The 22,830-nt window shown below is 38.0% G+C and overlaps 1 protein-coding gene across 1 annotated transcript in view; it reads right to left on the reverse strand.

Moving 5' to 3' along the window:
• The window catches only part of LOC140239719 (sodium/potassium-transporting ATPase subunit beta-1-interacting protein 3-like), a 41,303-nt gene that overhangs the window by 11,784 nt on the left and 6,689 nt on the right, over positions 1-22,830 (reverse strand). The window contains exons 2-3 of the mRNA XM_072319541.1: positions 18,507-18,644; positions 16,813-16,896 (exon numbers count right to left, since the gene is read on the reverse strand). Coding sequence (XP_072175642.1) covers positions 16,813-16,896; positions 18,507-18,644 — 222 coding nt within the window. The remainder of the gene's footprint in view (positions 1-16,812; positions 16,897-18,506; positions 18,645-22,830) is intronic.

Here is a 22,830-nt window from a genome sequence, read left to right on the forward strand (position 1 = left end):
ACACTGTATGGGAACGACTACATATACACCATATCAGGATACGGTAAATGTGTAGACACTGTCTGAAAATTCCTACATGTATAAAAGTTTGAAGCTTCCATTCATCCCAAAGTGATACAATGAAAGCTTGGTTTGCAACAAAAACAGAAAATGAAAAGAAGAGAGAAAAAAAGAACAAAAGAGGGGTAGAGGGGAGAGAAAGACAATTAGTGACAATATACACACTCGTGACTTGAACAATTTCTCACTTTGAAATGAGAAAGCACAGTGACTCGCCAGGAAAGGAAATCCTCAGGTACAAATGTACAAACCTTGTGTCATAAGATATATCCATGATAAAACTTTTATTGATATCACTACGATGAGACTGTATGGTAACTGAGCACCCACTCCTGGCTGCCTTTAGATTAAAATTTCTTGAAATCCTTCTTCAAAAAAACTTCTGCTGATGATCTGTTGAAATATTGATTTAATGCTAAGTAGACTGAAGTTGGTATACATGTAACCCTTCAATATAATCTTAAAGGGTTCGTATAGTTTTGGTTGAGACCTAATTTCAGGTTTTGAACATTTTTTGGTGAGATGATGAGAAACCTCTTACAAAATATGAAAGAGCATGTAATTCTATGGGGAATTCAACGTTTATTTGATGAAAATTGGTTTTGAAATGGCTGAGATATCCAAAAAAGAGCAATTCTAATAAAGTGTGGGACCCATACTTTATTAAGATTGCTTCGTTTCAGTTTGTTTTTGGATGTTTCATTCATTCCAAACCCGATTTTCATCATATAAACTTTGAATTCCTCTTAAAATGGTATGCTCTGTACTACATCATAAGTGTTTTCTTGGTATCTCGCAAAAAGTTAAAAGCCCAATTCTCATCTCCACCAATACTGTACTATCCCTTTAAAAACTCACAGAGAGTTCATGCACGGACATCCACTAAATAGCAGTAAAAACAGACTCCACTTTTATGACTAATCTTCCTCTATAAAACTGAATTATTCCCAGAACTGTACCCATAATATCAATTCAGACAGTGCTGTGATGAATGGCTCTACAGAGTAATGATTTTGTACACTAGTGCTGAAAGCCAAAGCACAATGGTGATACCAAAGCACATAAATTGCGGAATCTCCTGCAAACTTTAAATTTGCTTTCCCTTTTGTTTCAGAAGATATTTGGCCTACTACAGATTGAATTGCTGTCTTCAAGTTAACTGTGGTTTTTACATGTATGAAATACAGTATAAACACAGTTGTTGTTGTGTTTTTTAAATATACATTAAACACTGTAGTATGTATTAAAATTTAATTTGTGTTGGATAGAAATTCATTATCAGAGCAACATCAAATGCTCAGAGACCATCATGTACAGCAGCACAGAGTTCAACCTGCACTCTTCTGCATACTGACAAAGAGCAATTCATATACAAATTATTCATTCCCATGCCTCATTCATAGAGTTGTACACTGTATGAATACGTCAAACATTTGGACTCGTCAAATATATTATGTATGCAACTTACAAACTACAGCTGTACAACTGTACAATTGTACATGTAGGAAAAGCATACAAAGTCAAAATTCTGACTATTGTATGCCAGTATGCATGATTACCAGACCTCCCATACTGTTTACATCCTTCATGCACTGTCACTCGAATGCATGAATCTTTGATATGGAACCATCAATTGAAAGTAACAAGAGGAGACAAAATGTACAATACACCGCATATCTAAAAACGGGCCATCAATGACATTTGAATCAATCATCTACCATAATGGTGTGTGTGCGCCTGGCATTCATCCTCTGATGCCAATGAAGACCCGCACGTCTTAAAAGGGACTCATGTCTTTGAAGGGAACCCAAACCCAAAGAGCAATGTGGATTGAGTGACAGCAGCAACATTAGTAGAACACATCAGTGAAAGTTTTAGGAAAATCCGACAATCGATGCAAAAGTTATGGAATTTTAAAGTTTTGGTGTTGGAACCACTGGATGAGGAGACTACATGTACAGTTACTTCCCCAGCTACTCCGCTCCTAAGAAAATTCTGAACTGTTCAAAAAACAAGCAATTGAAAACTCACCTAAATGTCCTTTAGCCTACAATGTTCAGTAACTATACTAGAATTATACCATTATGATATGTGGCTTGCCACTTTTCAGTTGTTACTCTGTTTGGTCATGTACATGTCATGTATGTAAAGCGCTTTGAGAACCTATTTTGTGTTGAATTGTGCTATATAAAAACATTATATCATTATTATTATTAGTCTGAGTTTCATGAAATAGTCTCACTGCTCTCTCAACTCTAAAGCCAGGCTGACACTTGCACGATTCTGTGGCACGCATTGGCACGACTTGAGTCATGCCAGTGCGCAAACTAGTCGTAAACTGGCGTGAAGTGTGCGTAAACCTGTCGTGACTGCATGCCATGTCGGAACGAGAATTTTGAAATGTTCAAAATTTTGGTCACGACTTGCCACGACAAAATCGTGGCGAAAAGTCGTGCAAGTGTCGGCCTGGCTTAATATATTTCTTTTCAACTTGAAGTATTATACGGGATGAGTGTTCCTTTATGCCACTGAAGCATACAGTACACCACTGGTGCTATACTGTATGTGATGACCCTGGTTTATACAGGGTGTCGATAATGAAGCAATTCAGGCGGTTATAGTGTCTGCCAATATTGACAAGGCTGCAGCATATGAGGTCTACATGCAATGATGATAATCCATAAAGACAGCTTTATGAAACTGTCATTATGGAGCTACTATGTGACTCATCGAGGAATACATGGTTAAATGCATTTTTATATATTGTTGCTTTTTTTTTTTTGGGGGGGGGGGTTAACTTGGGAAGGAGTGGAGGACCCAAGTGCAGTACAAACTAGTTCGACCTGAAGTATATCTTTAATTTAAAGAGGGATGCTACACACTTAAAGTATTGCTGTTGTTTCCTTTTAACAACAATTATTAAAGAAGTTTGACTTCTTTTTTTTTTTTCAAACAGTCACACATAGCATCCATTCCTTTCCTTGGAAAGAAATGAATCTGAGTGGTACAGTATAATGTTTAGCAACATTGTATATCATGTACGTACAAAGATTTAAGCCCCCGTTCCACTATCACGATCTGGACCCCGATCTGTCCCGATCTAGCAGATCGGGAGAGAGCGCCAAAAGCGTACGGGGATCGGAAGCATCGTAGCAGCAGCGTGTGGAGGTCGGGGTTGGAGCGGGCATTTTTTCAGATCGGGAAGAAATTTTGAACCTGTTCAAAATTTCTTCCCGATTTCCCCGATCAAAATTGACCTATTTTTAGTCGTACGGCAAGCGGGGAGAGCGTAGTGACAGCGTAAACGCAGCGGGATGAGCGTAACAAGGTCTTTCTGAGCGTAGTAACATCGGCACAAGAACTGGAAGAAAACTTACACAAAAAATGTCTGCAAAAAGAAGATAAGGAGATCGAGAGGCAGAACTGTTGAGGAGGAGGAGGGCATTGTCGCTGCACCTGTCAGGGCAGAACATGAAGAAGAAGGGGCTCAAATTTTCGAAGAAGGAGAAGAGATGAAGAAAAAAAAAGAGAAGAAAGCAGCAATGCAGCTACCCAAAAGGCGAAGAAAGAGAGACTGCACGTGATGCTTAAAGAGGAGGGAGAGGACATAGCAGAATTTTGAAGAATATGAAATCATCTACAACATCATCAAGAAAAAGCCTTGGAAAAATCAGTACGTCTTTGTTTATAACAATGCATTGCTGTAAAAGAACCGTGAGTTTGAGGAGCCTCTTCGAGGTCCACAGTATATTTCTTCGGTTCTGCATGCTAATAAGTTGACTGACTGCAGATCGACAGTCGAATCGGGGTACATCGGGGCACATCGGGCACTTTTCAGCTCTCTGAACGGGGTGACAGCGTGATAAGATCGTATAGATCGTTCAGAGCGTAGATACAGCGTGCATCGATCGGATAACATCGGCAACATCGCACTGACAGCGTAGCTACATCGTTCTAAAGCGTAGCTGCAGCGGCAGAGATCGTAATGCCTCATTCCCGATCATCGTAGTAAGAGCGTAGCAAGCACGTGGTAGTCGTAACTGCAGCGTACTTAGAGCGTTCTAACATCGTACCGTGTCCAGATCGGCTCAGGTTTTACCTGATCCTTCCAGATCTGAGAAAATTGTCAAATCGTAGCGAGAACGGCATAGTGGAACAGGGGCTTTAGGTACAGTATTAATTTCAGCCACAAACTAAAGTACAATTACCCTATACAGCACCACTACAATGTACCTACTACTACTACCAACACTTGCAAATGGCATGGGGTAGGGACTTTTCCCCCAATTTGCTGCCCATTTGTAAATTATCTTGAAAGTGAACAACTGATAGGATGAATGGTTTTATGGATGTATCTTGGTCTTACAAAACATAAATTACCTCCACCAAGGAGGATATGTTTTTGTTACTGTTGGTTTGTTGGTCTGTTTGCAAAATACACGTACAGTACCAATCAGCTCAAAAAGTAATGTTGTGAACGAATTTGAATGAAATTTACAGAAAGAGTTGATAATGACACAAGGAACAGACGATCAAATTTGGGTAGTGATCTGCCATTACCATCTGGATCCAGGATTTCTCTCTTTTTTTTTTTTGAGGATTTTTCATCATTGGCAAATACAATGTAGGGCCAACGAAGGAAGAAACTCAAGCTGCACGTATTTCAGGTGCGCATATATACAATTGTATGCTCAAGGACTGGGGGGTGTTTCATAAAGCTGTTCGTAAAGTTACGAACAACTTAAGAGCAACTGGTGATCAGTTGCGATGTGCTATACTTACTAGAATTTCAATAATTCACCACAAGAACTGATCACCAGTCGCTCGTAAGTCGTTCGTAACTTTACGAACAACTTTATGAAACAGGGCCCTGGTGTACTGTGTAGCAAGAAGCTGGATGAGGTAGAGAGACTGGAAAGGATTCTTAATCATTGGGAAATAGAAGCCATTTTTAGCACAAATGTGTAGGCCTATAGTGGGAATGAGCTGCTTGACAGAGGTCTGCACTCTCCACAAGTTTGGTTTTGTAGAACATTATCCATATCTCAGAAAAAAAAAATCAGAGCTGCACACAGATAAAAGGAAACCCACTTCTGCAAATACATGTACAGTGTCACATTTGGCACATATAATTTGTTTCATATGTATTGATACAGTCATACAGTGTACAACTGTATATGCACTAACACTGCCAACAACAATAATGTAGACCAGCAAATCACGGAGGTAATATCACGTGCAAATCCCACATTCCAGGAATATTTGAAATGTTTGGAAGGCTTTGGCTCCATCCCAGGCAAATCCCAGACAAAACTACAAGTCCCCACTTCTCCGCTTTCATCGAGTTGGAGAGTCACATTTCATCCCAGGAATTTCAGGCAGCCGAGAGCGCAGCTGCTTCTTCAGATGTACATTACACATTCATGTTTGTACAGGATGGGGTAGAATTTACGCCAGGAAGTTTCTAATATCATACATTCATTGTCTATACTCTTATCAGCACACACACAGACACACACACACACATGGACACCCCCCCCCCCAAAAAAAATATATATATATGTATATTTTCTGTCTATTTTGAGTTTTTGTTTTTTTGAGTTTCTTAACTCTTTATGTGCCACGTTCACACCTCCGACTCAGTCGACGGCGTGCCAACTTCGCATATTCTGCACAACAAACAAAGCCGCCAAGACCGATCGATAAACCGCTAATTACTGCTAATCCCGCGGCACAATGAAAGCGTTTCTCGTGCTTTTGTTCTTCTCATATACGGCTTGCATTCTATGTGGTGATCGACTATCAAGCGATGTTCCCAACTAGATTTGCTCGTACATTCTAAGTTTCTGTCACGGTTTAATGCGCAAAAGTCATGCCTTTACAGTAATGTAGCAACCGGTCATTCAAAAGAAAAATTGAAAATACACTGTAGAGTCGTCATACAATTTATATCGAAACAAAGCTTGGCATTCCTCTTTAACTTTGCCTACTATTATGCCCATCTTAACAGAAATTTGTAGAAGTTATACAAATTGGAAAAACAGAATTCTTTCTCACAGCACGACTACCTTTGTGTCTCAGAATAACGTGGCACACAGGGGTTTCCACCATGGCACATAAAGAGTTAATCCCATGGGAAATGTTTGTAATAGACCATTTCTGTACTATGCATTCAAATTTATGGATACATTGTTTCTTTTCCTACAGCCAGGTAATGAAGCATTTCATACAGAATCTGCTCCCTCCCATTAATACCCCTTTCATAAACTCATCCTCCTATTATCCGCATAAGAATAATGCGGACAATTCAATAAAAAATGCGTTCACAAACTCTGAAAATAATCCGCATTATTTTTACGAGCGCCCGTCCTGAAAAAGGCGGATAATCGTCATGGTGACTGCACACGTCCCTCCTGCGGGAAAGACAGGTGACGTTTGACAGCACCCCGGCAATTATCCGCATTATTTGGGTTTGCGTTCATAAACTCACAATCTGGTCCCGACGCTGCTATTATGCGGATAATAGAAGGGTCGAAATAATGCGCATTATTCTATCCCCGCTCCGATTTTACGACCAAATGTTGCGGATATTATCCGCATTATTGAGTTTATGAAAGGGGTATAGGTTCCATAGGCAGGAATTCACTATAAAAGTTGTTGCTAGATATGACAAACCTCCGGCAAGCTTTGTGGTTGTTAAGGGCAACTTTTGTATTAAACAAAGCATAGAATTTGAATACATTACATTACAGAACTGGTCTATTCAAGGGCTCAAGTGAGGTCTTTGACATTAAGATCATACAGTACATGTACAATTACAGGTTTAACATTTAAGATTTCACATTGTATTGAGCACCTTATCATTAAAACTGAAATTAAATGTTTCTGCCAATTATGTCTACTTTCGATTTTTACAGAATGCCCTCCTGGCCTCTACTATTTTCAGCCTAAAGATTACTCTTAATTATCCTACTCTGCAACATTTGACTGATTGTATACAAAATTCGATGAAATGACAGAGGTCTCTGTAGATGACAATGTTTTTCACGAGTATAACCCCAGATGGTTCAAGGTGAAGAATTTACATGATGGACATTTTTTACTTCTTAACCCGTTGACTCTGTCACATAAAAAAGGCTCAAAGTAATTTAAAGTTTACAAAAAAGGGAAGAGAGATCTTATTATTCTTGCTCAACCATATTTCATCCCTCTATCAAATCTTATGAAAACATGATTATCTCTTTTTATGAGCATTTTCGTTTTGTTTTGTTTTTCTACTGTAAATCTAGTTGGACAGACAGACATAACAGATACATAGTATGTACTGTATATTACTCCCCGCACCCTTGATGCTATGTAAACATGAAATAAATGTCAGATTGTATGCTATAAGATGATGGTCCTTGGGACTGAAGGAAAAAAAATGTACAGGGTGTACAATTGTATGTACAATGTAGATTGTGCATTGTATCTACATAAAGATAATAAAAGATAAAATGGTCTGATGACAGCGTGTACCTACACTGCAAATTACAGATTTTCATTGCTTGGCATTAATGCTCAGAAAGATTACATACAGAGCATTTCTGTGATTTTAACATTCAGTGACAAAGAATTTATCATCTGAGTCTATCAAAACTTGTGCCGAGATTGAGGGAATAAAAGAATACTTGCTTCCAAAGCACACATGTATGCAACACAAAATGAGTCGGAACACTGTTTACTTAATTTGAAAAAAAAAAAGGAGGAAAATTGTTACATTAATCAAAATGTATCACTGAGTGGTTTAGCTGAGGATTTTGTTCCAATTCTTTTCTCCTCCCCCCCCCCCCCCCCCCATACCATAGCTTTGTCACTTCAGCAGACGGCAGATGGCGTCCCCATCTGGAACATTGTCTGCGGTGTAAAAATGTACAATTCATCGCTATTTCACAACACACCATGGAGCCGCTCTCTTTTCGCATCGTCATCACTCTGCCAACTCAGCCATCCACTACACTCTAAGGAAAAGGTGTCAACATATCATCGTGCGCAGCAAAGCCACCAACGATTCCCGGTTAGCGAGTCTCCGGTGTGAAGTCTTCATCCTGATGTTCTGACGGCCGTGTTTGTTGAAACAATGTCTGGAGAAGTGCATGGTGCATGCTTGACAGCCTGGATCATTTGACTCATTGCATACAATATAATACAGTGTATCATATCAGATATTTATGGTAGTCTGCTCCTAAGGCTGTAGGATGTTTTTATTTCAAACCCGGAGACACTCTTGCTTTATATTCCTTTGTATCATAATAGATAATTTGAGGATATAGTGTACATCTCAAACCTTTCTTATGTGTAAATCTACCTCTCATAGAGGTGAATTTGTTTGGTTTTGTTTTCTTAGCCTTTAATGCCAGTATCCCTGTGTAAAAAGAGTGCATGAATGAATTTGATATTGACAATCATTAAGATGCAGTTAGGCTGACTTTGGTATAATGCCCACTTTCCCTTAAAAAAAATAGGATATATACAAGTTTATTTCATCCTGGACATCCACAGGCAAGTAGCATGTACACATATACATATAAATGTACTTCTTGTGAAACCACATGGTCTTACTCCATTTGATTGTTTAAAAAAAAAAAATCATTTGCAGTTCTCATAAAAAGTACCTGGTACACTGTAGGAAGGGAAGTGTATAGATCTGCACACTCAAGGGGAATAATTTGACAAATGGATTGAATATTCTGTCCTCCGGGTTGGAATGGATGAACACAAAGGCTCTTCAAGTCATTAAAAAATAACAACCTTTTTTTTTCCTCTTTAGACCGGTGCATATCCATGAACCTCAGACATTATGCATGCTGCCCTGTATTCAAAGACTTTCAGTTTCCATGACAATACTATGCATTGTCTGACGTTCGCACTGGACTTGTACAAATATTTTGTGCACACTACAAAATTACTTCCAGTCAGTCATAGACAGCATGGGGTGTACAATGCTTGAGCCATATATGCAAAATGTATAAATTCATCCCTCTGTGGAAAATGGCCAAAAAGCAAGACTGCAGTAATAGAGTGTACACACGACTGCTGAAAAATAGTGAAAGTTCGATTTAGATTAAAACTTAAAAATGAAAAGTTTTCATTTCGTCTGCTTCTTAAAGGAGACCTCCGGATGATTTTCAAATTTTTACATTTGAACATATATAAATTAGTTATACTGGGTACAGAGTTTCAGGATTTATGATGATTGGGATGAAAAATAAGAATGTTTTCGAAATTTATAACAAATTGCAATGAACAAGGATGATGACATGGCAGCCTCATCATAAGAATGCATGAGATGTGGCTCAAGGAAGCAGCTCAAAAGAAGAAGGCATGCATAGATTACACACAGGTGAGCTTGCAAGCATGCGGTATTGTAATGGAATGACACTGCTACATTTCTGAGATATGTGAGGCTCCTATGTCATCATCTTTGTTCAGTGTAATTTGTTTAAGGTTTTTGAAAGTACTGTTTCTCTGCTCAAGAACTACAATAAATTCTACAAATCTATACATGAAGCTGTTGATTTATGTACTACATGATGTGAAATTATGAAAATCGTCCGGAATGTCCCTTTAACTCCTATTCCAGAGCTGGACTTTGCCTTGTAATCACTCAGTGAAAATCACATACATTCTCATGCGTAGCCGTTGATGTCAATGGGCAAATGCATACCACTTGAATTGTAATGTAATGTGCAAACGTCAGGGTTCTGCGCGATAAACTTTGACACGTATGCGTGAAATATGTATGCATAGAGTAGGCATATTTGCAGAAGGTAGACATGTACAGTGTAGCTGTACAGCTGCTCTGCGGGTAATTCCATGGGGTTGGGACTGAAATTGTGACATACAAGTTGAAAATTCAAGTTGGGTAAATTGAAATTTCCTTTTTCCCCCTGATTTGTTACTCCCATTCTTCAACTTATTCCACTAGAAATCTGTTTATTACTTTGCACACTTTCAGTCAGCATGGGTAAACAGGTATGGCAAAATACCTATGTTACACGGACTTCATTTGTTGACATCCTTCATAATTTTGTGTTCTGAAATGATAACAATGAACACATCCACGTTTTTTCGTCCATAACACATCAACATGTTATTTAACAGGCGCATGAGATCATTATTAGTAAGATTGTATGTTCCGATGTCAACTGCAAGCCACTTTTATTAACATGTTTTTTTCTACAAACCATTAACAATTTCAATCAAAGGTTTAACTTTTTCATCAAGAGTGACACAATGACAATATTCTTAAAAGCACCACGATTGAAGCAAGTGATTTGTATGGGTATTCAAGTGAAAACATGATTTTATTGTTATAATCAGGGGTTTTCAGTCAACAACCTCGCCCACAGTGTACTACCTATGTTACACGGACAGTATGTCTTTGTAACATAGGTACACTACGACATATCAACTTATTTCCTTTATTGTGGTGTGATATGTTAAAACCTACACATATAGACTTTATGTATGTTCCCACAAATAACACTAGTGTAACAGTTCTTTGGAATAATATCTACTGCACACCTGTGGAACAATACCTATGTTACACAGACTTCAATTCTTTGTAACTCTGGTATGAAAGAAGGCAGACTTAATCAGAAGAAGAAGAAGAAAGTGAAGCTTTACACAATTTGACCTTATATACACTAACATCATCAACTAGTTGTCAACTAACTAAGAAAACTAATAAAGAGAAATCAGACAAGTCTTCTTGTCTTCTCCATGTTCTTTGTTTGAAGTTAATTTCTGCTCTTTTCTCCAATGTCCATTTAGCCCTCGATTTTTGTTTTTCTTCTGTCCATTTTCCCTCTGTGCAGTTTTCTTTTTGTCTAGTTTGTTACGTTCGCTTTTCTTGGTTGTTGCTTTGTCGGCTTCCTCTCTGTTTGTGGAGTGCTGTGGATGTGTCTTTGTCACTCTTTCATGTAGTTTAAAACGTAGCGGTGGCAGAGGAGGAGCCATGGCAGATTCATCGACAAACTGAACATAAGGTGTAAAGAGAAATAGAATAAAAAAATTAAAAGAAAATTTTTGTCAGGGTTGACTATATATTCCTGTTGATGTATGTGTGTGTTTATGAATGGAATTACATAATTTCAACAATTTTGCTTACATTTCTACCTCTTGGCATACCCATTAGCTAGAGTTCCATGTGTACCTCCCACCAAAATTGGAAAAAAAAATGGGTTATGCTTAAAATGATGTAAATATTAATAATAATAATAATATAGCATGTAAAACATAGGAAAATATCATTTTCATACTCTATGCTAAAAACTTGTTTTGATGTAAGCTAGGAAGGGCAGGTCGCTGCCCCCAGTGTCCTAGCTAAGGTTAGGCTAGGGTCAGGGTTACGGTTACGGTTATGGTCCTTAATAGACTCCCAAAATAATACTAGGCCCTATTTTATATTCATCCACCATCAAAATTGTCACCCTCTTTTTGAATGATAGTGTAGAGCAATAATAGTCCAATTTTGATTGGGGTTCATAATTTCATTGAAGCCTTTCCTACCCACTACCCACCCAAATTGAATAGGACACTGGCATTTTAGCTTTGAGACTTCACAGTGGGTGAGCATGGAATAGAAATGGTGAATCCTTGTGAAATGTTAACAACTTCATCAGAGCATCTCACAGGTCAGTGAAATCTTGGAAGGAAAACATTGACATTTTCAAAGTAAATCTGTTAAAGAGAAAGAATATCACAGCTCCTAGTTCTCTCAATATCACCAGCAAAATAAGGCAAACTCTATTTCTCTAGTTCAGATGCAGTCTGGACATCTACGTTTTCCAACTAGTATATAGTGATGAATACTAACTTTAGCACGTCTACCTTGGTAGATACCTTATGACAAAAGGGTCCAAAAATTCACAATAATCGGGAGGTAAAACAAATTTATATTGCAGTGAAGATACACTGATACACTTTTGTATGGTTTTCTAAGAGAGGATTTATATGCTCCTTTTGCAGAGACCGGCATGGACTGAAAATTTGGCGATCAAAATTATGAACATGAACCTGTAACAAATATCTCAGTATGTAGGACTACAGTATCATCGTCCACAGTATTTTTGGCCAGTTCAGAGGTTTAGATGTCGTTTTTTTTCCTCTAATAGAGTTACAGAATATGACAAATGTTATTATTTTCGTAAAATAGCGTAAAAGCTTACCAATTGACTTCAGAAACATTAAAACTCCTGTACCTACGTTACATGGACAACGGCAGAAAAACAGATCTTGCGCTGTCCAGGTAGGTGTATATTGGCTGTGAGTAGTTTTTCTGCCATTGGGGGAGGACTGCCAGTGACATGAATACGATTGCTGAAGTTAGTAGCTCTTCTTTTTATCGCGAGACGCGTCTTTCCTTACCTACGTTACACGAAGAGGCCGGACATCGCACAGAAGTACAGTGATATGTTCTGTATTTTCTCGTTTATTTGGAGGATTTTGATGCTAATTTTTGGATAAGAATACTTCTGAAATATAAATCTCATTATAGAAAGAAAGTTTCTGATCATATTATGATTGGAAGTGTATGTAAAACCATGCTATACCTATGTTACAACAAAAATTGCCATGGACATCGTTTGTAACATAGGTATGAGGTTGCTTGAAGATGCTCTGGTGTTCTTATTTTGTTACAAATGTTTATGTGCCTTATAGTCTTTGTAGAAGTCACCTTGTCTCTCTTAATTATGATAGGCATAATGCTGAAAGGTTGTATATTCCTGTTTTACATTGCCATGAAAATGGCATATATTTATGTCACAACATAAACCACAAAAAACCATGGGACATCATTAGTGAAACAGTCATAGACAAAATACATTTGTACACAGGCTTGTTTTTTTTTCATCAAATAATTCTTCACACATTTCTCTTCAAGAATAACTGCAAACCACAGACAATTAGTTGATAAATTTGTCAGAATATGACTTTTATTCCCTACACAACATGAAAATCTAGAGAAGACCCAACCCCATGGAATGACCCCTGCATGCATATTTGTCCACACCTGAGTTACAAAATTGTATACAAAGCTGACATTGAATGCACAATTTGTACTGTACCGGTATACGAAAATATGTAGTGTACGTACAGTGTATGTATGTATGTCAAACCAACCTGGAATTCTTTATATTTAGCCAGGACAGCTTTATAAGGTGGCATCTGTATTACAACGTACTGTGATCAATTCTTTCCTTATCAAAACCGAAACTGCTTTTATGAGTTGAAACATGGACCTAATACAACTACATGGACAGTCATCATATCGTTAATTGATTCATGCACCTATACATCTCAAAAGCGCCACAACGACATTTTTAGCATGCTTCACTGCTTTGATCACATCGTCGTCGCCACCAGCAAGCCGGGAGAAGAACAAGATGGAGATTCGAGAAATCAAAAGTAGTAGTAAAATCATATGCGCAGAAGAAAATAACTCACAAAAATCAAGTAAGGTGAATGTGTAGTTGTGGTGTATGTTAGGAAATCATGCCTCAAACAATTTCGCTTGGGAGAAGCAGGCAATTTTTAAAAGAAAGCTAACATTTTGGCAGAATGATTGTCATTTGTGATCTCAATATTTCACCTTTATGTACACTGTAGCTTATTCCAGAGCAAAAAGGGATGGTAATGGTAGAGAACAGGTATATCTTGCCATTAGGCAAGGTCTTAAATGTGTGTGCGAAAATGTGCGAATCAGCAATTATCCATGTTTTGACACAAAATTTGCCATGTTCTCAGGGTTTGCTGCTCCTCATCATCTGTATTTATTCAAAGACAATTTCCGTCTGAAAAAGGCACATCAGCGAAACAAGACTGAAATGAGGGAAATGATTCTTTTGTCAGTGACGATGCACGATTGCACAATCGCCATGGAAACTTGTATCCAAGCACCTGAATATACTCATTAAGATGCACATAGTCAGGTGGCGGCGGTGATGATGGGATCAAAGAAAGACCTTCGTTACTATTCAATGTGTATAGTACAATGTAGAATGTAGGTCCATGTTTGAAAGGAGGAAGTTGACACACATAATAATATTCCACTATGAAACACTGCAGCATTGCAGAGAATTCGTCTTTCACAATGAAAATCTTGCTTGAGTTGCCACGCCACATTACAATCATTCTATGAGGAGGCAGTTCCCTCTTTACGCTCTATCACGCCCTATATCGCCTTCTCGATTGTAACACCATCAGGACATTGTAGCTTCTTATCACTGGGATGTACAATAGGAGCACACCTTCCCCCTGTGTGTACACTGTATGGCTGCTGCTTTGTCATACACCTTCATATGAGACAAAGGATCTCCCAGGGTGGAGAAAAAAAAAAACACAGTACAGGTGATGAGGTACTGCATATTATATACTGTGTGTGTGACACAGCATGCTGCCATCCTAGACATAAAGGTCTGCCAAAACATTGAATTCACCTGGATTGTTCTTCAGGTAATGTTACCCCCTGGTTCTCCTTGATGGTGAAACATAATCACTCCTTTTCAAAATGACAAACAAAAATGGGGGGGGGGGGGGGGAGGTGAGGGGTGACTCTGGAAGAGAATCAAATGACTGGATAGTATTTCTATAACATCAACAGTACAGGGGCAAACACATATTTACAACTATCAAAATATATACAGTATATTTGATATTGATCAGCTACCTGGCACACTGTACACCTAATTTCTAGCTATTGTGCACCTGTTTTCTAGTTTAAAAGAAGGTATGATATGCATGTCAAAAATCCACCTCAAGTTTTCCTGAAGTGGGCACTTGAATGAGTTTGAAGATTCTCACAAATCACATATTGTACTACAGTGCAGCTGTGACTCTAGGCAGTATAAATAATCAGGCTTTGGTTTTTAGCTATTCAAAAACATATTACATAAACTGTATGTCATTTTGTATAAAGCAATTTGGCATTATTCTTTCATTTATAAATCCTTGAATTACAATTTCATTTTTTTTTGGGGGGGGGGGGGGGGGGAGGTGGGGACATTTGAATTTGAACAGATTCCTGAATGAGATAACTTTATTTTGTTTGGTTTCTAGCTAAAAACATTTACAGAACCTTTTCATTCAGGTTCGTGTCTCTTCTATACATTCTCTATACATTCTCTATCATCTCCTTTTCCTCCTCCTTCTTTCTTTCTCCCTACCTTCATCTTTTTTTAAATCTTATTATCATTTAATTAACTTTTCCTTCTTTTTCATCTTTTTCCTGTTGTTTTTCCCTCCTTCTTCTTCTTCTTCTTCTTCTTCTTCTTCTTCCCCTTATGAAACTTCTTCTTCTCCTCTGCTTCCCTTAATTTCTACCTCTTTCTCTTCTCGCTCATCATCTTTCCTCATTCCCCAACCATGCCATCTCCCCCCTCCAACTGGAGGAATGCTATGTCTGGACATCAAGATGTAATCAATAGTGTCCCGTTAATGACCTTGCTCTATTTTCTGATGACCTTTTGATGATCCTCGGGGGTTCCTAGCAAGGGAGCAGAGGGATTTCATTACCCTTTCAGTTCTTGGCAGTGTACAACGTGTACAGTTCCATGCATAATTGAGCATTGGTGTAATGCATGCACAACATTTTTGCACGTTCACAGCAGTTTGTAGTTTCCACAATCTTTCTCAACATCAATCTATCCATCTGAAGCAAAACAGGCTAAACTCAACAGCTTCAAATGGAAAATCAGTGGGAAAGGAGCAGTCACAGAAAAAGAAGCTATCGAGAAAATTACATCCATGAAAGAATTATGATTTTAAAGTATCAATTTCGCCTAAAGCCTACTATAAAAATGGCAAGAATACAGAATAAATCAAAGCCCTCAAATGAAATCTACTTAAAAGAGACTGTACACAAGATTAACACCATATGAGAGAGTCTAATCTAGCAAAATATGCAAAGAAAGGTAAAAAGAAATGAAGCAGAAAGATGAAAAGGACATTGCGGGGGAAGTACTGTAATATGCCATACACTTTCAAAACCCAACAGAGTCCAAGAATTGTACTTATGAAGATAAAACCAGTTTTAATGAAAACAAAATTTCAGGAACAGTTCTTATTCCTCTCCTATAGCATAATGTGCCTGTTTGACATTGAAACAATAGGGATTGGCATCATCAACCCATATTTCTCGTGTGTTGTATGAGTACGTAAAATGTACTGATAAATTGGAAGTGGATCACTTTCGTGAACGTCCTGCTCTTTGCAATGAAGGAATGGAGTACATGTAGGCTAGGTGCCCGAGTTGTGAGTTACTTACACACAGGACCTCCATCTAATGTCCTATCTGAGGAACAGAGTGTTTTTACTCTTTCTACTAAATGGGGAAAAGTCATAGTGTCTAGTACTACGATGCTATTAAGTGTTGATATGCCTAAATACACAAATTGTTCGATCCCCTATGAGAGATAATACATGAAATCTCTCTTCATGGCCGTTTTACTCTTCTATAGCAGTCATTTTGTTTCTTTTAGCAGTGTTATTGTTTGGAGGAACGAGCTAGGATGACAAAATGCCAACACTTATGGTTGCCACTGGCACACATACCGAGAAGGTTTAGATATGTTCTCAGTGTAAATCTGCATTCATCATGCTTGAAAAAAGAAAAAAAAAATCTCTGAAATGAATAGTCAACAAAGGACAGATTTTCACTCAACTTCACAGGTGCATTTTATTTTTCAATGTCAACTTTCACAAACTTACCTCTATTGATAAGATTCCCACGTTGAGGTACAGACAGATGATGAAAATATTCCAGCCCAGCCAGAGAATCTTCCATATTGAATACTGTCAAAAAATATCACAACAGCAAAAATGTTAACGACAGACGACATTGGAGGACGAAACAGAGGGAAACAGACTGTGATATATTGCAGTGTTCAAACAATTGTACATGTACTGTACCGTACAGAGTAGACCTTGTGCATGAAACTTTCCCAAAATTTGCAAGGAGCAGAAATTGGCCAAAGTTTAATTTTAAAAAATGCATTGACAGCCTGTGGTGACTCACAAAAGTTTCATGCTGTGAAAAAAGTCTGAAAGCGAAAGTTTGATGCCAAGGATGTTTCTTGTTTTAAAGTATATCCCCCCCCCCAAAAAAAAAAAAAAGTTTCAAGGACTGAGTTTGTGAAGTTAATTTCCTTCCTTGCCTTTACTTGAACTATGAAAGCTATTAATATAAACAATTTGGGTTTGGTATCCAGTATTGTAAAAAAAACACCATATTACTATTTTTTTTTGAATGATAAAGCTGTGTGCCTCTTTCCTAATACACAAAAAGACATGCTGGTGGTTAGGATACCAGGAAACCGAGGAAATACTGATCTGCTCAACCTGTTTTCTCGCTGTCTCCCTCCCTCTCAGCATTGCAAATTGACGACTTCTGATGAATCATCCCTACAGCTGTCTGGATAATTAGTGGAGGTGGATCCTCTCTCATTGTAAAGAGAACGAAATCGGAATCAATTGCGCGGAATCGTCTGTCCTACAGCCCTCCCTGCTGGCCCCATCCCATCAAACTACTGTACTCTTCTGTCAGTACCTTTTGATAATATCTGCACTTCTTGCTTGATGTTTGGGCTTTTCTAAGTTTAAAGGGCCAAGTAAATGTGTAGCACAAGCATGCATTTATTGCTATCTTTAGACCTCTTTGAATATCAACTTGTTGATAGTGTATTCAGGATGTGTGTATGTCACACAACACAATTCTGTCCATAGCAAATGTTTATTACAATAGGTGTTTGTTTTTGTTGAAATTGATTTGTTGAAATGATGTAATCTGTTCCAGTAATAAAATGGTTGTGAATTTAAGTCCATAGCCATTATGTACATGTACCTACAAAAATAGATAACATGTGGCATAAGATCTGTTCTCTACAAACTTTTGAATTCACATTTTCACCATCAGCTTCAAAGACTGCCCAATATTATTTGTCATCTATTATGCCAGAAGTCACATCCCTCGCTAAACTCAAGCTACCTGATCAGTTTATACTCCAAGAAGTTTTTGTCCTTGACAACCAGCAGTCCCAACCCCCTTCCACCATCCCCCACCCCATTAAACAAAATTTTGACATACAATGTAAATATAAAAAAAACAACAACAACAACTATGCATACAAATTGTTTTGAGGGTTTCCCCACTACTGAAAAAGCTGTTATTTTCACAAGGACTTATTTTTTTGCAGATTTCACAGGTCACTGTTTGGCTGCAAATTTAACAGCACCTGAAATAATCACAAACAAACAGGCATTTTAGTACACTTACATATAACTATGATAGCCTCCGTGTCAAATTGCGAAAACAACATCTCGTAAAAATGTCTGTGACTGCCTCATCCGCAAAAATATCTCTTCATGAAAATTACAGCTTTTACAGTTTGTTATAGAGAACTTACCAAAATTACAAATTTTGGTCTGTATTGGTATGTGCCAAATAGTCCGAATAGGATGAGAATAATGTCGAGGAATCCACCAAGCATGGGAACGTACATATAGCCCAGGAAGTCGAAGACTAACCTCTCAGTTGTGGCAATCTGTCATTGAAGAGAAGAAAATGATGGAGAGATGTTAAGAAATTAAATCTTATCACAGAATACAAACCATTCCTACAACACTGTAATGGGGGAGACTACGCTGCCATTGATATACCATCTAGATTTTTGCACACTCCATGGAAGTTGCTGGGCAACTACCGGTATGCGAGCCAAAAAGTGGAAATGAAAAACCCTGTAATTCTCAGAAGTGAGATGTTTTTGCCTTTTTTTTAACATGGCAGTTTCATGCACATTTCTTTCTTCTTTTTTTTTTTGGGGGGGGGGGGGGGGCCACTGGGCCGAATGCATAAACGCTAGCAATTGCTTGTGCTAGCCTTTTACTCGAATCCGTATGCATAAAAACAAGCAATTGCTTGCAAGCAGAAGCTTTTGCTAGCAAGCGCAAGCTATTGCTTGACTGCCAGCAAGCAATTGCTTACATGTAGAGACCAAGCATTTGCTTAGAAACGTATGCATAAAACATACCATTTGCTAGTTCTTGCTAGCAATTGCTTACGATTTTCCAAGCTCTGTAAAATGAGCTTGAGCTTTTGTTTAACCGGAACGTTCCCTTTTAAGTGTCATTTTCATATTCATGAAAGAAAGACCACACTTGTGAAGGAGTGGTATAAATCCTACAAGTAATTACTCATAAGTAGTGTTAGAAACTTTTTCATTTCAACAACTTGAATGTCCAGTGGTTAGCACGCAAAATGTGATAAAAAACAGGTAGGATGTCTGACTTCGGTGGAGAGCGAGGAGACCTCTCTCCACGTGCGATCTGGCAGATCCGGGCTGCTGTAAGGTGCAGTGATGGGAATCAGCCAGTAATACGTGTGTGTGTGTATAGATGTGTGTGTATGTGTCTGTGTGTGCATTTCATAGCTCTTCTGCTATGTCAGGAAATGTTTCCACACACACATGCCCTTTCAAATACATGATGCCACACTCGCCTTTGTTTTTGTGTTCGCACAGGCGTGATATCCCTTTTGTTGAAAATGCAAGCAATTGCTTGTGCGGGACAAGCAAAAGGTTTTGACATAAGCAAAAGATTATGCATATATATGGATTTAAGCAATTGCTTGAGCTAGACCTTTTGCTAGACGAGCTTGTGCTTTTGCTTGAAGCAATTGCTTACAAGCAATTGCTTGTTTTATGCATTCGGCCCAATGTGAATGCTGTCTGCCTTCCTTTACACCACTGATCTCTGCAATATTTAAATCACAGATCAGAGGCCTCCACTCACATATAGCAGTATTGATTTTGTGCATGCACACTATTAACATTAACCAAAAAAATACCCCTGATTATTCCAGATTTTCTTCCGCATAGTGTGCATATCCTGCCAAAAGAACATTCAAAGTTTCTCTTTTTTTTCCCTGCCAGTGTAAATGGTACATTGAAAACCTCTGGTTTTTCTCTTTGCATTTTTTTTTTTTTTTGCAATGTAGGCAAGAAATGCCCCTAATATTACACATACTTTTGCACACTCTATAAAAAGAAAAGAATTTGGTTTCTGTCTAACAAAAAGATGAACAAGATGAACAAATGTTCAAGCAGCAGACAGGGGTTTTTTTTTCTGTTTTTAAAAATCTTTTTGCCTACCAGAGGCTCAATGAAATCATTCTGTTTTTAAAAATCTTTTTGCCTACCAGAGGCTCAATGAAATCCTTTGGGGACACTACAAATCATTTCCACACTCCCTGTAATCATTGGTAACCATTCTTGCAGGTCACTTCTCTTTGTATTGGATGCTATTTATAGAGCAGTGAATAGCTAGACAGGACTTTGGAATGGTGGCAGCTCTATAAACCAAGTACATGTACATATAGGTCAACAAAGTGTCAAACTGTGCAAAAAGTGTTTAAAAAGTCACAAGAGACACTGTGGCATGAATTCAAATTATTTCATCACCTTTACTGTACAGCCAGAACTGAAAAAGAATACAGTAAAACGCAGTTTGAAAAAGAAATTCAATGCAATGATGCTAAGTTGTAGTAGAGCCTGTTATCGGTATCTCCCATATATGTAATGTCACAATTACCACTTCTCCTGATCTATTCCCTGAAAATGTGTAAATATTTGAGTCTTTGGATGGTCCTCTGTGTATTTGCTGATTACATTGCAAACATATTGTATGTGAAGACCATCAATAACGATGCTTGCAGAATGAACAGGTTGAGGTGTACACCCCATACATCACGCTATTAAAAGCAACTCTAGTCATCTTTATACTGAATGTTGAAATACTACCACCAAAGGGTATATTTACAGCGGAAAACAACTGCAAATCGCAACCGGGTCAATCTCTGTACAGGAAAAATACAAAAATACCAGAACTAAATCTCAAAAGATACACAAGTTGACTTGTGTATGTGAACATAGTTAGAATAAGAGTTATGAACAAAAAAGCCTTTACAGTTGTAACCGCAGATTTTGGGAGTGGGGGTTGTTTGTTTGTTTGTTTGTTTGTTTGTTTTAATTTACATTTCAAGCCATATATACTGTATGGGTAAAAGAATTTCTTGGCTGTATGTGAAAGCTGCCATGTCTGTCAGAAAATTAATCTACAATGCTTTGCTTTAAATTGGTGTATGTACATGTACATGTATGGTTTAACTGTCCCCAAGTCTCACTTGCTTTTATGAGGGAAATTCATCAAAGGAGATGTACAACTGTGCATAAATGTGTACGTGTATAAACTTAAATGCTTCAAAAAGCTTGTGTGGATCGGGGTAATAATAGTCTGTAAAGCATGCACACTGAAATTGTTAAAAAGTCTGAAATGCACTACATAGTACCGGTAGCTCTTATCATTAACTTGATTACCCTGGTACACAGTCAGCTCCTATTAAACTCACTAGGGAAAAACTGGGTGGCTCTCTCTCTTCAGCACAAACTGGCTTTTACTGAATTTGGAAAACATTCTACAATATCTGGCAAATTAATTGCAATTTACTGTACAATCCTCAGCAAAGGTGATGCTGATGTGTGAAGCACTAAAGGGAAAGTGGTTTAACCCTGACACAGGCTTTAATACTTAACTGTACTGCCCTCTGCATCACCGGTGACTCTACTTCGATAACAAACACTAACACACACACACACACACACAGACATATAGTGCATCCAGTGCTGGTGTCAATAGAGCTGTTTGTGTGACTGAAGAATTCTGATTCCTCGCTTCACAAGGAAATGGCCTTCATTTCCATTAAATAATTCCATCATAATCTGCACAAATAATTTGAACCTACACTACAGTAGCGCTCCAAAATTGAAGTTCATCTTGCAGCGAGTGCATAGGATGCACTCCCTCAACCAATACACTGTAATGTTCTCCCACTCAAAATGAGGAGTCTACACTGTACATTGTATTGTCTCATTTGCTGATAAGCAGTGTTGACGATTAAATCATAAATGGATGACAGCTATAGACATTACAATTCTGTATTATTTTCAAAGTGTAATGTTTCACTGGAAATCAAATAGATGTTGTGGACCCTTTTGATCAATCTAAGTGGGTTTACCTTGTATCTATCATGGGAGTTTATCACTTCAAATATCAACTCTTTGTTACAAAGGCAAAGACTTGTTATGTGTGTTAAAGTACATTGTTGTTTCTGACCCATGAGCAAGACTGGTCCAGAGTGCATGCATTTTATAGTCACCTAAAACACAATTTAAAAAGCAAAGTACAATAATGTACGGTATCTTATATATTTTTTTTTTTTTTACAATTGTATTAATATGTACTGGTATCTTATAAATTTTTGTACAATTGTATTATGTACTGGTACTATCAGTCACTTTTTCTTCTTTTTCTTCTTTTTCTTTCTGGTGAGGTGAGAATTATGGGGTTTCTTTGGCAGCATTTTTCATCTTTGCCATGCTTGAAACACGCTTCAACACCCATCTATCAAAACATGTTTGCAAAGGCCTTTTGGATCAGGTTTCTTGAGTTGTCAGGAGTCGCAAGTCATGAGGGAGGCTCCACTCCCCAGTTTGACCCCAGAAACAGAGATGGGTAGTTGGCAGTGGTTGGCGTGGGCAGGTCTAAGCTACATTGTATATTATGCATTTCAAAACAACTTTGCGTTTATCCTCTCTACAGGAACGCATCTCTGGCTCAAACACATACAGAAAGGCTTTTCTATTAACCCAATCATCAGAACAGTTTTGCCTTTAT

This window comes from Diadema setosum, chromosome 16 (assembly GCF_964275005.1).
Source record: "Diadema setosum chromosome 16, eeDiaSeto1, whole genome shotgun sequence".
NCBI lineage: Eukaryota > Metazoa > Echinodermata > Echinoidea > Diadematoida > Diadematidae > Diadema > Diadema setosum.